This window comes from Engraulis encrasicolus, chromosome 18 (genome assembly GCF_034702125.1).
Source record: "Engraulis encrasicolus isolate BLACKSEA-1 chromosome 18, IST_EnEncr_1.0, whole genome shotgun sequence".
Lineage (NCBI taxonomy): Eukaryota > Metazoa > Chordata > Actinopteri > Clupeiformes > Engraulidae > Engraulis > Engraulis encrasicolus.
This window is the reverse complement of record NC_085874.1, coordinates 3,147,574-3,163,631: the sequence shown is the minus strand read 5'-3', so window position 1 is coordinate 3,163,631 and position 16,058 is coordinate 3,147,574. Positions and strand designations below refer to the sequence as shown.

General features: G+C 42.4%; 2 protein-coding genes across 8 annotated transcripts in view; one reads left to right on the top strand and one right to left on the bottom strand.

Moving 5' to 3' along the window:
- Positions 1-583: 583 nt before the first annotated feature.
- On the bottom strand, positions 584-10,179 carry max (myc associated factor X). Of its 7 annotated transcripts, none has more exons than XM_063222807.1 (6): positions 10,028-10,179; positions 9,587-9,613; positions 6,552-6,659; positions 5,061-5,099; positions 3,717-3,840; positions 584-2,397 (listed from the first exon to the last, which is right to left on the bottom strand). In XM_063222807.1, exons 1-6 carry the CDS (start codon positions 10,061-10,063, stop codon positions 2,210-2,212), a joined length of 522 nt encoding a protein of 173 aa, XP_063078877.1. In that variant the 5' UTR covers positions 10,064-10,179; the 3' UTR covers positions 584-2,209. The 7 variants fall into 7 exon arrangements, with proteins under 7 accessions (XP_063078877.1, XP_063078878.1, XP_063078880.1 ...); XM_063222808.1 differs by having other exon boundaries at positions 584-2,394; XM_063222810.1 differs by lacking the exon at positions 5,061-5,099.
- A 5,110-nt stretch (positions 10,180-15,289) lies between these two features.
- The window catches only part of slc10a1 (solute carrier family 10 member 1), a 28,963-nt gene continuing 28,194 nt past the window's right edge, over positions 15,290-16,058 (top strand). The window contains exon 1 of the mRNA XM_063222827.1: positions 15,290-15,421. The gene's annotated coding sequence lies outside the window, so the exon portion shown is untranslated. The remainder of the gene's footprint in view (positions 15,422-16,058) is intronic.

Here is a 16,058-nt window from a genome sequence, read left to right as displayed (position 1 = left end):
AAGGGATGTTTTATGTCCTGCCAGGGACTGCAGATGTATCCTGAGGCTAACTCTTGAACAATTCCTGAAATGGGAACATTTATGTTTTAATTGTACATGGTCCCTAATAAACTGACATTGAAAGATGGTGCAATCTGTCTTTATCTCTAAGTCCTTTCTTGTGGCTACATCGGTGTGGAGCAGTATGGGAGCAGTACAGCATGTGGAATTCTTCATTCAGCAAGGCAGAGGATTGCACTATATTTAATCTTGTGTGAACACTTCTGAATATTTCAGTCTAAACTAGGAGAGGGACTTGATTAATAACAAAGCATCTCTAGTTAATGTAAATCAATCACAATCACATTTCTCAAAAGCGACATATTTGTGGGCAGTAGTCATCAAATAAGGAACAAATGGGCGATCTAAGCTTTATTCTGTGAAATCCTTTTCTCTGGTGCAAGTATGTTTCCTGGACCTCCTGACAATTAGAAGTCCCACCCCTGGTATGAACTTTGGGATGTGTAAATTATGCAAGATGCTCAATGCAACATTCTTTGATAACCCATAATTCACCAATGAATGTGAGAATTTCAGTCGGTCATTTAAAGGATAAAATAGTTTTATTTATAGTCTCATAACAAAGGTAGGCCTCAACTTGCAAGACAGTTGTTGGCAGTATGTACAACATACCTGTAGTTTCCATGGAATGGAATTGGACAAACAAAATATCTATTTAGTATACTCTAAAATGTCCTAAATGAAAAAAAAAAGAGTTAAAGATATACACATACACACATGCACGCAACACACTCACACACCTTCGACAGGCAAAATGCTATTTTTGTGGGGGAGGTTTTTACAATCTTTTCAAATGGAACCCTCAAGATTTAAAATATTACCTTGTAAAGCAAAACACAAGAGACCATTCCTTTTTTTAAAAATAAAAAGAAACCTAAAACAACAAATTGGACTTGACGCTACTTTTTTTTCATTACACAGGAGAAATACATCTAGCATATCATCCGCAGAGTTCCCAAATACACAAACATTTTATGAAATTCAGAGGCTTTGAAAGCAGTGATCAATTTTTCCCCCCCGCCGTTTGCTTACCAAAAAAAGCTCAGAAATCTAACTGAAGGAAGCCATCTAAAAATGGTTCTCTACATCAAGATTTAAGGACAAACAATTTCAGATTGAAATCCTTCTATTCCATAACATCAATTTCAAACAGAATAGCATCACGATTTTTTTCCTTTTGACTTGCGTCACCTGAGGTGAGTACTAACAACTAGCTGATATGAAGCTTCACATTCTCTTTGAGGAGAAAAACTCAATTATTTTTCATCTCTTTTTGTTTTTGCTTTTTACAAAGGTAAACTATTCCTTGAAGATAGTTTATTGTGGGCTGTGTGTGTGAAGTTCCAACAGGTTGGTTTGTGTTGGTCAATCACAAAAAAGGAAAAAAAAAGGGGGGGACAAAGAAATGTAAACCAAAAAATTGTTTTGTTTTGCTTTAGCAGTGCTTGGAGGTGCTAGGCCTCTCTCCCCTGCTTCTCTGGACTCCAGTTGGAGAATAATGGGCACAGATATCTTTAAGGAGAGGGAAAAACAAGTAAAGAAACAAAACAAACAGACAAAACAAACGAAAATGACAAAATAGCATGGAGTCCACAAGAAGCAAAGCTGCCTGGTCTGGAAGTCTGGATTGTCCTACCAGAGCCAATGAAAGAGGAGAGAGGGGAAGGTGACCAAAAAAAAGTAACAAATAGAAACAAAATAAAAAGGAGGCTACCCATTCAAGACGAATTACTTTTCCTGTCCTTGGTTAAAAATCCAAACGGTGACCACATCACACCATCATGGCGTCCTCCTGCTTGGGCAGATCAGAGACGTTCTTCACTCCCCTCTTCTGGACTTGGTGAAAGGAGGAGGGAGTGACGGAAAAAGGAATGGGTTGGAGTGGGGGGGGCTGGTTGTCACACAACGAAGCTAAGACAGGTGGTCAGAAAACAATGGACAAAGCTTGGGAAGCATTATTGGAGTGAGTGGGTGGATGGGTTGGTGGGTAGATGTTGGTAGTGGTTGAAACAGGGCCAGGGAGCCATCTGATTCCCCCCCACACACACAAACGCGGCCCCTCCAACCCCCCACCACACGCTAGGGGACGGCTGTCTTGTCGTTGTTGTTGTTGTTGTTGCTGCTGCTGCTTTTGCCATGGCTGCTCCTCCTAGCTGGCTTCTGCGCGGACCTTCTTGCGCGTGGGCGGCTCCTCGATTTCCGACTCGGAGCTGGAGCCGGAGCCGCCGTCGAAGGCGGAGACTGTGCTGCCCTTGGCGTTGGTGTAGCGAGCCGGCACCGAGTCCGAGGAGGAGTAGCTGCCCTGCAGGCCCTTCACCTTCTCCAGGGCACGCACTGCTTGACGAGGCGAAGAGGGACGCGGAGGGGGAAGGGGGACAGAGAGGGTAGAAGGACGTGGAGGGGAAGAGGGTTGCGGATGGGGACGGGGAGCAGAGGGACACGGATAGGGAGGGGGAGAGTTGTGGAAGGGGGCGATGGGTAAGGATGTAAGGAGATGAGGGATGGGTAGGGCAGAGAGGGGAGATGGGTGAAGATGGTGGCATGGGTGAGTAGGGTAGGAGTGGGGTAGACATGTTAAAGGAGTGTGGTGGGTGCATGGATGGATATGGGGGGGGGGGGGGGGGGGGGGAACAGATGGGTGGGGTGTATAGCGATGTGATGGGTAGATTGGTGGGGGGGGTAGTGCAAGTGATGCGTGTGTGAATATGAGGGTGGTCATAGATGGAATGGGGGTTATTAGAGGAGAGGCAGAAAAATAAGGAGGAACAAGACAGGAGAGAGGGAAAGTAATAAAACTGTTAAAATAATTGACCAAAAGAAAAACAATGCAGTAAATGACCAGACCGTAATCTCACTCGTTTCAAAAGAGCCAATTATCAATGATTAAACCATACATTTAATTTCACCTGTGCACTTCTAGTATAGCAGTAATAAACAAATAATCTAACTTCCAACCATAAAACCAGGAAGCATAAAGCTCAAGGGGAAAACCCCATCCCAGCATTCCCCTGCTTTTGTAGGCTCTGAGTGCGTTTTAATATGCGACCTTGCCTCCTCCACTTGCTTCTCGTCATGATGCCATCACTGACAACAGCATTATATTTCAATATCTTGCAAAAGCTCAATTGTAAAGTCTTTTTCTCATTTGCAATTGGGATGGTGAATGAAAAACAGTCCCTCAAAAGTTGTTGTGGCGAGGCTGACAGCTGGGAAACTTTATCGTTTTCTCTACGGAGGAGGGGCCAGGAGGCGGGACGAGGAGACAAGCACAAGTGGAGGAGGCAAGGTCACATATTGGGATGCACCCTCTGGGTCCCATTTCAATAACTGAACTCCCGTCCTCCCTTGTGCTTGTGGCCTCGTGATGTGAGGCAATGACGACATTGACTATAGAAGTTTTATTCAACATCTCAACAGCACAATTCAAATGTTCTCATTTGCAAGTGGGATATTGAACTGGTAGGAGTCTCCCAAAAGTTGTTGTGAGCTGAAAGCAAGAAAACTTTTTCTCCACTGAGGTGGGGCATCAGCAAAGCACGGAAGGTTGGATAATGAGATTTGTGAGTGTGTGTGTGTGTGTGTGTGTGTGTGTGTGTTCCACCTTGCAGTTTCAGGTGCGTGTGTGTGTGTGTGTGTGTGTGTGCGTGTGTCCTAACCTTGCTGCTCCAGCTGGGCGTTTTGCTTCTTCAGGTCGTCGATGTCCTGCTGGTGTGTGTGGTTTTTCCTTCGCATGTACTGGATGTACTCTGTGGCTTTGTCTAGGATCTGGGCTCGAGATGCCTGCCATTACAGACATTCAGCAATAACAACATTACATTACAGAGACATTAAACAATAACAACAATACATCACAGAGACATTAAACAACAGCGCCACATTACATTAGATTGGCTTTGTCTAGGACAATGTTTCTCAACCTTTTTGAACAAACACCCCCTTGACCTTATCATAAGCCTCCCAACACCCCCTTGACCTCACCGTAAGCCTGCCAACGCCCCCTTAGTATTAAAAAATAAAATAGACTAATGCACCTCCATGGCAACTAAGCACCACCCCCTCTCAGCTGTATCCTTCTCACCGCCCCACTAGGGCTCCCCAACACCCCTATACTGCACTCAGGCACACCCACACGCACGGCCAACATAGCCTACTGCTGCAGGGGTGTCAAAATCTAATTGGCCGAGCGCCAAAATCAAAATCTGTAACAAAGTCGCGGGCCAAACTCAATATTCATTAAAAAAAAAAAAAACTGACTAAAATTGTACACACTCACATAATACTCAAACAGATTCCAATTATAGTTCAAATGTGCCTGCACATACAGTATTCTATTGCATATGAATTTGAGCCGTTTCCCTGGCTTGAGCCCACTCATATTCCTGACACACCAACTGCATTATATGCTTTGTCACTGGGGTCAACACAGCCAGAGAGGGATGCCAGATCCATAGGCAGTATGTTAGATTGAACATATCAAAATAACTGACTTTTTTCCTGCATCAAGAAACTAAACATTGCAAATAAACCAGTCAGTGCACAGCAGAGTACAGCGCTGTCTCACTTCCATTACCAGTCAATCAAATAAGCTTGATGGGTTTGTAAATCTTCTCATGGTTTGTGATGTCTGCAATGTCAATGTCAAACCCCTGACAGTAATTAGCTATCGTGAGCAGTTTTTGCTCCAACTGCTTTTCGCCCGCGCACAGCCACAGCCTGCAGCCAAGAAAGCCAAAACAGGAAGCAGGAACAAATTTCCTTGTAATTGCATCCTGGCACTGTGCCTAGTTCTGGGGGCCATGTTATTATGATTGGCCGCCGGGGGCAGAGCCATGGAATTCAGAGTTGTGACAACCTGGGTACAGGAGGTAGTTTGGTGGCATGATTCACGTACGTTTTAATTATTCTAGGCAGCGGCTTTCTTTTCGCTAGAGCCTAACATAGAACCACTACATAGCAAGAAAAAGAGGATGTAAAAATGAATTAAAATGTATTGTATTTACCTTTACGCCACTTCCTGAAGCCGCTCCATGAGCCGCCATCTTTGTGTAAAAACGGAACACGGAGGTCAATGGGATTAGCCTAACTCTGTCTTCCATGGCTCTGACCCGGGGGGGGCTGTGGACTCCACCCCACAGGAACTTCAACATACGCTTTATTATGCAATTTAATATGCAATTTGTTACTGACCATCATTGTCTATTCTCCAATGACTACTCGGCACCCTCTACTGTTTACCGCCTATGGCACAGCTGTATGTATATATTTATGTATTGTTCTGTTGTGTGTATTTAATGTTAGGGATGTGCCAAAACAAATACCTATATCAACTGTACTGACATGACAATAAACCTATTGAATCTTGCATCCACATTCATAGCATAGCAAGGACTGTACAATACACACCCTACACCCATAACACAAAACCCACCTTCCTACACTACCCTCCAACACACTGCCAACCACAAACTCTTGAGCATGCAACATCCACATCGACAGCATTTCCACATATATCTGTACAATAAACATCCTACGAAAAAACCCATTAATCATTAGAATTAACATTGTTTTACTTTTACATTTACTTTTATTTTATTTTTATTTTTTGTATTTTTCATGTACCTAATGTCTGTGTTGTGTGTCTTCTGTAGGCTAGTTTGTTTTCTTGTTACAGTATTTGTTTTTGTATTAGTAGGCTACCTAGGACAACAGTTGTAATTTAGCATCTATGCTAATTTTGGCATGTTTATATTGAAGCTCTCTGCTGATGTATTGCTTAATATGCAATGCATTGTCCTATCCAAATAAAGAAATTAATGAATAATGACTGATCATGAGAAGGAATGTTTCTAGAGATAGACTCTTGCCCTCCGACTCTATCCTCCAAGCACACTGTCCTCTACTTTTCATCCATATCCAATGATAATAGTTATAATGTTGAAAGATGCAGTATATTACTAAAATACAGTTCTTTGTTTAGATGATTTTTGGTATATGTTGGCTATTGAATGTTTCAATATAGAATATAGAATAGAATAGATTATCTTTTTATTTGTAATTGTGACAAGCACAACAAAATTGAGCATTCCTTGTTGAAGCAATAATAAAAATAAAATAAAAAAAGAAAAGTATGTATAACACTATGCTTTGGAAGCATAATTAAGCGCTGTAATGGCCGCTGAGTAGAAACTATTTTTTAGTCTGTTTGTCCTGGTTTTCATGGACCTATATCTCTTGCCAGATGGTAGCAGTTCAAACAGATTGTGACCTGGGTGTCAATTGTCTCCAAGAATGGACTTGGCCTTTTTTAGGCAGCGGGTGCTATAAAGGTCCTCCAGAGCTGCGATATCCAATCCAGAGATCCAGTAGTCCCTGACCCCCACTTTGAAAACCACTGTTCTAAACCTCACCTTTCAAGTGGCAAATAAGTAGCAGCTCTCTACCTTTCTGTCACTAGCACAAACACATGTACATACACACATGCACCCACTCACCTTTTCCCCCTGCAACGCAGGCACGGAGTCTCGTAGGCTGTGGAAGCTGTCTTTGATGTGGTCCCTTCGCTTGCGCTCCAGCGCATTGTGATGTGCCCGTTTGTCTGCCTGCAATCACAGTGACACACAAGCCATCAGCACAGGGTGCAATATCACACACACACATACATACACTTGCAAAATGATCATTCAGCAAAGTGGCAGCCCAGTGTTTCTCGTGCAGTGCTAGTGGTGTGTGAGTAGCGTGTGGAGTGGGGGAGGATGGTTTTTTTTTAGGAAATGTCATATGATTAATTGGTCCTGATTTTGATGTTCAACAAAGCTGGGCGGGCGCAGTTTTCATAAATGGCAAACTTTGGAAGGGCAACAGAGTTGGATAAAACATGAAGGTGAATTGAAGGTGTATTCTACCCCCCAGGTGCATGAAGCATACTGTTAAGCTGTACTGTACCTCTTGGCTAATAATTCATGAACTGAAAGAGGTCACAGAGTCTGGCTTCAGCCTCAGTCATCCTCAACAGACAGAGACCTGATAGTGGATGAATCAACCAACACTTGTACTTGTTTAAATTCATGGGGGAGGTTACAAGTTAAACACCAAGAAATGTGCTGTTTTTTTTGGCTTACATAATACAAGAGGGACAAATCAAGAAAAGATGCTGGTTGATGGTGAACTGTGGTCCCTTCATGGCTGTCTACAGAGGGACTGGTGAGACACAGAATGCTTTGGCTACAAAACTCAAACACCACAGCCAGACTTTTCTTTTTTTCCAGACCTGGCAGGGAGGAAGGGGTTGGGGGGGGGGCTCTAGTTCAAAGGGAAAAGGACATCTGCTGTGACCAAATGCCTGCGACCAGAACGGCCCAAGGGGTTTGGATGTCTGTGGTCGAACCTGCTCCGGCTTGTGCCTAGTCAGCCGGCTATTTAGTCACACGAAGTAAACCGGTTTGTAAAGGAAAAACACACCATTTGGGCTAATTGCCTACTAGGATTAATAAAGCAGGTTGTGCATGCTTAATGTACAAAAGAACGCAGTTGAAATGCCACTTTGCCTGGCCTGCTACAATTCCCAAGAGAATCAAAGAATTTCACTCAAGAGGGAAGTGAGAGGGTGGTGGCTGGTGGGTCAGTTAACCTTAAGAACTACCGGTAATCAGACCAAAAAACATTAACCATCAATCAATCCGTAAATATTTTGTTCACATAGTGACAAACGGTAACCACAAGTTAAGAATCACCAATCGAGTCAGCTACAATTCGCTTTTTTATTAAAACTGACAATAGTATTTCATTTGTAAGCTTTACTTAAAGACTCAACAACAACATTCCAACACTGCATAATGTTTGTGATGACTGTTCCTTGTTCAATTCTTTAGTCCCATCACCCGGTCTAGGTCATGATAAAAATTCGATATTAGACCATTATGGAAAATGTGTCATGGTGACTTGTTTCTTTTGGCCATATCATTCAGCCCTAGGCGGTGGTGGAGGTGTCGAGGCACTATCCCCTGGGGAGAGAGACACCTGAAGCCATTACCTATGCAGACAAGACCTGCCCAGCCCTGCCCAAAGCACAGCACGCAGACTTTGCTCAATGGCGCACACACAACAAATCCAGCTCAGCTATAAAACACAACATGTGACTAGCATTACAAGCACGTGCCCATGATGGTTGTAGACTCCTTTTTTAAGTAAATAACGAGAAAACAGACAGGGGCGAAACGAAACTAAGGGCCCTCGAGAGGACATGCACAAGGGGAGAAGAGAGCTCTTCAAACACAGACAGGCACAGTCCAAAACATGATGATGATGATGCATCTATGATGACTGGCTAGGTGTGTCATTATTACCACTGTCATTAGGGCTATTACCCAACAGACAGCTGGCACTGACACAAGATGTTTATTTCTGGTCGTGTTGAATGAAAAGGGCAGAATACTGTACACTTCCTGTCTGTCAGTCTGTCTTAACCATGCAGAATACAGAGGGCATTCCAACATAATTCATGTTTTTCAATGACCTTAACTAAAACCCGAGTCTGTCTGGGTGTGAAACATCTGGATAGCCTTTGTTATGACCAAACTGTTGTTTTACACTTGACAACTGAACTGACAACTGTTTTTAGATGCACAATGTCACGCGCCTCTTTGTCCTACTTTCATTTCCAGTCCTTATTTCTACAGGCATGCTTGTTTTAGGCGAAACCGTATTCCAAAGATGAGTATCTATCAGGAAAGACCAATTTAACAGCATTCTCTCCGAGGAGCTTATCGGGCTGCGGCGGCTACGTCATCACTCTACTACTGCACTCGATACTGAAAATAGCCCATTTGTCAAAGATATCAATTCAGAAATGTAGGGGTTAAATGCCCGTCGTGCGTGCGTTGATGTTAGTGTATTGGTTTAGGCTATGCACGCAATCCAGTGGACAAAATTAAAGTCAGATTCGTAAGCCAGTCATAATGTCTTGTGCGGCTTTAGAGCTGACATTATTTCTGGTAAGTGGTAAGGGTGCGTAAAATCCACAAACATCGCGAGGCGCAGTAGGACCGGTTCATCATTGCGTTGACATATTCCGTTACAGTGTAAACAAACATATGCGGCAACCACAGCCAGCTATTCGGACAGGACTGGATAACGCCAAGGCGACAGTTCCAGCGACATATCCAACTAAACCCCCATCACCCTTGTAAGCTTCAGACGGCCACATCATCCCCTCTTCACTGACCCAGTGAGGAGGAGTCACATTCATAAATGGATATGTACTCCGGGGCACCAACACGGCTGAATAGCGCGAGCCTGTTGACATATCTCATGAATGGCAGAGGACCCTACGCCGAAAGCAAACCAATGATTTCGTTGCCATTTACCGCCTTCAAACTTACTAGTTTATGCCCTGACTGTTATAAGCAAGCTGGGCAGAAATGTTTATCAACGTCACCTACCCGGAAATTAACGGTAGCTACAACCAACACAGTTGAAGTGTCATTTTTTAAACGTCTAATCTGGATAAATAGCTCCGTTAATTACGCACCACATTGATATATCTCGATGATTCTTCCTGTAAAAGAACAGAACAGAAAAGTATTGACACGTTAGCCACAAATCTTGAGGAAATTGGCTGTAGTGCAGTCTGTCTGGCAATATGACATATTCTATCTGCTGTGCAACTTGTACTTCTGTCATGGTGCATGGTATGTCTTATGCATAGCAAATACTCATTTTCTCAGGAAAACAATCCTGAAACAGAGCGATCATTAATTCAGCCAAAAGGCCATCCAGCAAACAACTAGCAGTCTCCGGGTCGAATAACGACAACTCAATGCATCAGCTTGCAGTGTAATGTTAGCTAGCGAACGTAATTTCACTAGTGCTAACAGCTAGCTGTCTGGGTAGCTAGCTACATTTTCTAGGTAACCGCAAACTACTTGATTTACCAACTTGAGAGTAAATAATTAAAGAAATTACTACTCACGTCACTATCAACCTCGATGTCATCGTTATCGCTCATCCTTCGATGAAATGCCTTATCTAAAGGAAACGACGGCTCGAAAACAACATGTAGCTAGGTGCAACCTTATCCTAATGGACAGCAAAACCAAGTCCCACTGCAGAAGCGAAGCGAGATCAACGAACTCCCCACACGTGACTCGCCCACACAGGACATGTTCCGTCAAACGACACACATTTGCGACTGGTGTATGTTGTAGTTTTCTTTAGAGAAGTTCAAAATGAAAAGGAAGTAAATATGAACTAAATAAAAACTACAATCCCCAACCTCTAGAAAAAGTGGGCGAGAATATCAAACGCAAAATGTTTACAACTCTGGGGAATGTAGTTCTTCTAACAATTTATGAGGAAGTCCAAAAAAACTATCTGCCAGGCATTTCCCAACCTAGGTTGTATTCAACAACACATGAATAGGACTTTGCATTATTTCCGTAAATAATTTTCTGTGTATAAATTAGGTCTATGAAATGGTTTGAACAAAAAATAGGCTATAATCATATGACTATAGCCTATGCCTATTTAAGTGTAAAAAACAATATAGGTCTGCCTATATAATAATAATACTACTACTAACAACAACAACAACAATAACAATAACAATAATAATAATAATAATAATAATAATAATAATAATAATAATAATGATAATAATAATAATAATAATAATGCAATAATGCAATAATGTGATAGTGCTAAACTGCTAATGTATAACACATACATTGCGTATAGTTTCTTATTATTAGGCTACCGGTTGGTTATAGACTATTTCCTTTCTTTGGCCATTGATGTGCCATATTCCTTCCTATGCCAAATGAAGGTCATGGGACTGACATGTGTCAGCTCTGTCAGACAGCATGGAGGATGTGTTTCCCCCCACCAAATTCTGGCCCAGATAAAGAGCTTACAGGCACTGGATTACAGGAATGGCCAAAGGGGATCACTCAGTGTGTATAAACAAGAATGCATTACCCATTCCCTTCTGAGTTTATGTATAGTGTGTGTGTGTGTGTGTGTGGGTGGGTGTGTGGGTGCACGTGTGTGTGTGCATGCATGCGTGCATGTGTGATGTGTTCCTAAAGCCCATGAACCCTAAGGAATCAGGGTCAAAAGGCAGAGATGTAGAGCAGCTGTATGCCCTAGCAACAGCACAGCACAGCACAAGCGGTCTGACTGGTATAAAGCTTTTGGAGTGCAACCTCTCACATACTGTACACACTGTTTTAAGTAGGCCTAACTATATCGTTTGCTTTTTCATAATGTTTGATCTTGTGTATCAGCTATAAAAAGTGTGTGTTTGTGCGCGCGTGCGTGCACACGCATGCCTGCATGCCTGCGTGCATGCCTGTGTGTGTGTGTGTGTGTGTGTGTGTGTGTGTGTGTGTGTGTGTGTGTGTGTGTGTGTGTGTGTGTGTGTGTGTGTGTGTGTGTGTGTGTGTGTGTGTCGGGGGTTGGGCCAGGTATTCGATTGACCCTCTCTGTCTGTCTGTCTGTCTTTGTGTATGTTTGCCTGCAGGGGGTGCCAAACACAAAACAACATAATGTCATCTGATGGGGCAGGTCACTATCTCTGTTGGCTATTGTTGCAGACTTTCCCCCCCACATTTGTGGAGAGGTGTGAGAGATTGGCCATGATCCATATTCAAATCACCAGAACTAAACAGGTCGGTGTAACCCTTTGCAGTGCTTCGATCCATTTTTGGAATTCACATGACGGACCTTAACACCATCAGCTTCCACATATGGCACTCTGTGTTCTGCAGTGCCAGTGTTTTTTGCATTATGGTTTTTTGCATTATGGCTAGTAGATACACGTGAAGTAAAATCAAATGAATAACAACGAGGAAAACCTGCAGCACTGTCTGCCATAGTCTGTGTCTGCAACCAAGGGATATGATTTGTAATTTTGAGGAGCAATAAGATTAAAGGACCAGTTCAGTCAATTTTAACATGCAGTTGTAATGCTCACACTACCCTGGACTTGTCAGTACCTGAGGTTTTTTTTTTCTTCTTCAGCCTTGTCCAAGATCTTGGTCATTGTAATGGGGGCAGCGCTTTGTTTACATTTCAAAAAAACATTTTCATTTATTCCCAAAAACATCCGAAAGGTTATACAACATCAGCAGACAACTAGCAAACAGCGGTACCTTTTGGGAAAATATTTGGACTAGGCCTATGTTCATTTAAAAAAAAAAAAAGTAAACAAACGCTGCCCCCATTAGAATAGCTCCTATCTCGAAAAGGGCTTGGCCGAAAAATGTGGCATCACCGGGCACTGACAAGTCAAGGATAGCGTGAGCAATGCAACAGCACATTGAAATTGACAGAACTGGTCCTATAAGTACATCAAAAGGAGAAGAGACTGGAGTTTAAAAAAAAAAACCTACTGGTGGAGAACAATATAAGTGTGCATCTACTTAGCACGCTTAGCTTCAAGGGTTGTTGGTGCCCACTTCATCAACTTCCAGCTAATATGAAGCATCTGAAGTGCAGGACGTCTCTGTTGACTCAACACTAGATGGCGATTCCATCCTCTGGGGCTGCAGGACTGAGACAGGCTGAGAAGACATAACAAATACACACACACACACACACACACACACACACACACACACACACACACACACACTGACACACACACACACACACACACACACACACACACACACACACACACACACACACACACACACACACACACAGGGCCGCTGACAGCTTTTGCTGGGCCCAGGACAAAATCATCTGAAAGGGCCCCAAATCCAATATACACAATGTATAGAGGACCCGTTTCTGGGCCCCTTGTCGCTCTGGGCCTGGCACAGTGGACCCCTTTGTCCCCGCTTGTCAGCTTCCCTGCACACACACACACACACACACACACACACACACACACACACACACACACATTTTATGTACTTTATTTGATTCCACATTACAAGTTAAAATCAATAGGAACCAAATATGATGAATAATCCAACAACTATTTTGACCAAAAGACACATCTTGTTATGGAAATGCATCATTAAGGATACAGGAAACATCTTCTCTTCCAGGTGAACATGCTCCCTATAACAGCTGATATTGAGCAGTATTTAGCTAGTCCTCTGGTCCGTCTTTTACTTAGTCCACTGATGTTGAGTCCACTGACCACCAGCCTATGCACATGGCCTAGACTGCCAAAGACAAGAACAATGAGGACACATTTATAGCCACAACTTTCAATGGCAGATGTTAGAGGATGGTATTTCAGTTTTTTTGTAGGATTCCTCCATGAACAGGAGTGGATAGATGGAAACCACACACAATGCCACACACACACACACACACACACACACACACACACACACACACACACACACACACACACACACACACACACACACACACACACACACACACACACACACACACCCACACACACACACACACACAGTTTTCTGACTGATGATTATCCCATGGTGATATAATTAACACCCTTGTCATCAAGCACCCATCAACGATGGCATGGTTTGTCAACTGTGACACCAATCAAAATGTGCTATGGAGTAATAGGCCATCGAGAACCATCACTGGGAATGATTCCAAGCAATGCAGAGAAACATCTATAAACCTCCTGATCATTCTTTTTTTATTTATTTTAGGGCTTATTGAGATATGACAGTTGAAGAGGGTGACAGGAACGGAGAGGTGGAGAGATCTGGAAATGACCTCGGGTCAAATTCAAACCCGGGTACCTGGCGTAATGTTATGGCTCACTATCCCACTGACCCTCAACCCCTTCCTGATTAATGTACTTAATTTATATCAAGGACATGGAAGTTGATTCCTGTTCAGATTATTACCACCTACATGCTTCCCTTTTTTTGTTATAAATCAGCAACCTTTTGCTCCCACGCAAGCCATTCCCAGCTATGTCACGGCAGGAACAATAAGTTGCCTGGGATTTAAGTTGCTTGCACGTGCAAGTGAGATTGCTGTGTAACTTTTGGTTCAAGTTAATGAAATCAATATTGATTGATTGATCTCATTACCAGTGCCAGTCACTTGCATGTGTGAGATATACTAACTGACAGACAGAACATAGTTCCACCAACAGGACATAGTTCACCACTTTGACGCAATCTCACCACCATTTACGACTCCTTTGATTATTAGCTGGCCCATTGTGAACAGGGCGTCTATAAAGGAGCAACAGTGTCTCTCAACCTTCTGTGGTGGACAAACTCGCTTGCACATGTAAGGACTACCTCTGCACAGGTAAAACATTTAAGTTTCACTGATTTATAATTGCATCTTGATTGTCAGTCTGTGAATCCTGTAAGTCCAACACCAAAATGGAATGCTGACGTGTGCTGTGAAGGACATTGGCAATGCAGCAGTTTTTCAAATGTGAGTGCTATGGTTGGGTTTGAACAATGTGACAAGACCGTGTGCATTGGAAGACGTGGCACATTTTCAGAAACTTCTTGCTGATTTTCCTCAAAACATTGACTGCCATTTGCTATAGGGTTTTTACTATTCAATGACAGTCAGTGAGTGACTGAGAAGACATCTTTGAGAAGCTTGCAGAACAATAACATTAGGTTCTGCCATAGTAACTGATACTGTTCCCACTATGATTTCAAGATATTTCAGACTTGCTACACAGGATGTGGGCTTTTTTGTGTTAGGCCAAAGCTGTGGGAAGGAATAGCACTTCAACAGAGAGGCAAGATTGTTCTAGATTAATGAGAAATTGAATGTTGAGCATATCTGTTGTCCTTATGAGGACATCAACATTAAAAACCTCAAGTCGGAAATCCACAATAGTTTTGATCAAATACATGTACATAGTGATGCTTTTTTAAATATTATTATTATTATTTTAACCATTTAATAATTTTTACAGCACTTAAGCAGATTAAAGTGTAAAATGTTGCAGTGTTTCACAGGTCTGTTTTACCTCTGTGACCAAACAAGTCATACATTTATGAGACATATCTTTCTATGTATGGCCATATTTTTTGTTTAGGCCCTATTTTACTATTGACTATCTGGTTTGGCCTGACTGGTGTGGGTGCGTGACACCTCAATGCAAGTCTCGACAGGATGTTGCAAAATGATGCCAATCTGCCATGCTATGTGACTTACGGTATTACATTCTTCTTCAAAGAATAAAAGAGGCAGGGAGGGAGATGACAGGCGAGAAAGAGACGAGAGAGAAGAAAGAAAGAGAGAGAAAGCTAGTTGTAGCTTACTTGCAAACCTGTTCAGCTTGAAGCTGACAGCATCGTTAGAGGAGAGGTAAAACAAATAAGTGGTGCAGTTTTCACAATGCTCTTCCAGTGTTCATGTTGTTATAAGTTGCAGAGTTCTTGACAAGGTAAGCTCCTATTTGCTTTGCTGTTTTTTGGATTTCATGAACTCACACAATATTTTCCTAAACTTGTCTGCAATGATAACCATTTAGTCATCGATTTACATTAGAAGATAAAAAAAAGATGTTGTTTTAATGGAGCAAATCGGGAATCTTTGGAGAGATATCTTTCTGAATCTCTTTTTTGTATTTGTTGAATAGATGACAGGAGCCTACAGTATACTCAACTACTCAACACTAGATTTTGATTAAGAATATGAACACAAAAGCTTTACACCTAAGAAAGGACCTTAGAGCTGTTATCAGTAACTGACTGGAAAATACCCGTTCTCAGCACAATACTATGGATCCATAACTACACTGTAAAAAATAGCTGTTAATTTAGGGCAAATCTGCAACAGCATTCTACTGTTTTTCGAAAAAAAAACAGACAACTACTGTGAAAATATTACTTTGAGTCACATTTTGAGCATAAACAGTAAGTACTGCAAAATAGCAGCATTCGCCGTTGTGGAAACAACAAAGTTATTTTAGGCAGCACCACCCATTCATCCTCCACTTGTCCGTGATCAGCATCAAGCTTCAGTACCACCAGAAGAACTTAAAGTGTTTATGAAACGAAAACAAACGGTCATTCCCATTA

Bases quoted from the DNA above. Each gene is read 5' to 3' on its own strand.
- max (XM_063222807.1), bottom strand. From the start codon at position 10,063: ATGAGCGATAACGATGACATCGAGGTTGATAGTGAC. The intron at 9,614-10,027 runs GTGAGTAGTAAT...GTTCTTTTACAG, and splicing joins ACATCGAGGTTGATAGTGAC to GAAGAATCATCGAGATATAT. The intron at 6,660-9,586 runs GTGCGTAATTAA...CTGTGATTGCAG, and splicing joins CATCGAGATATATCAATGTG to GCAGACAAACGGGCACATCA.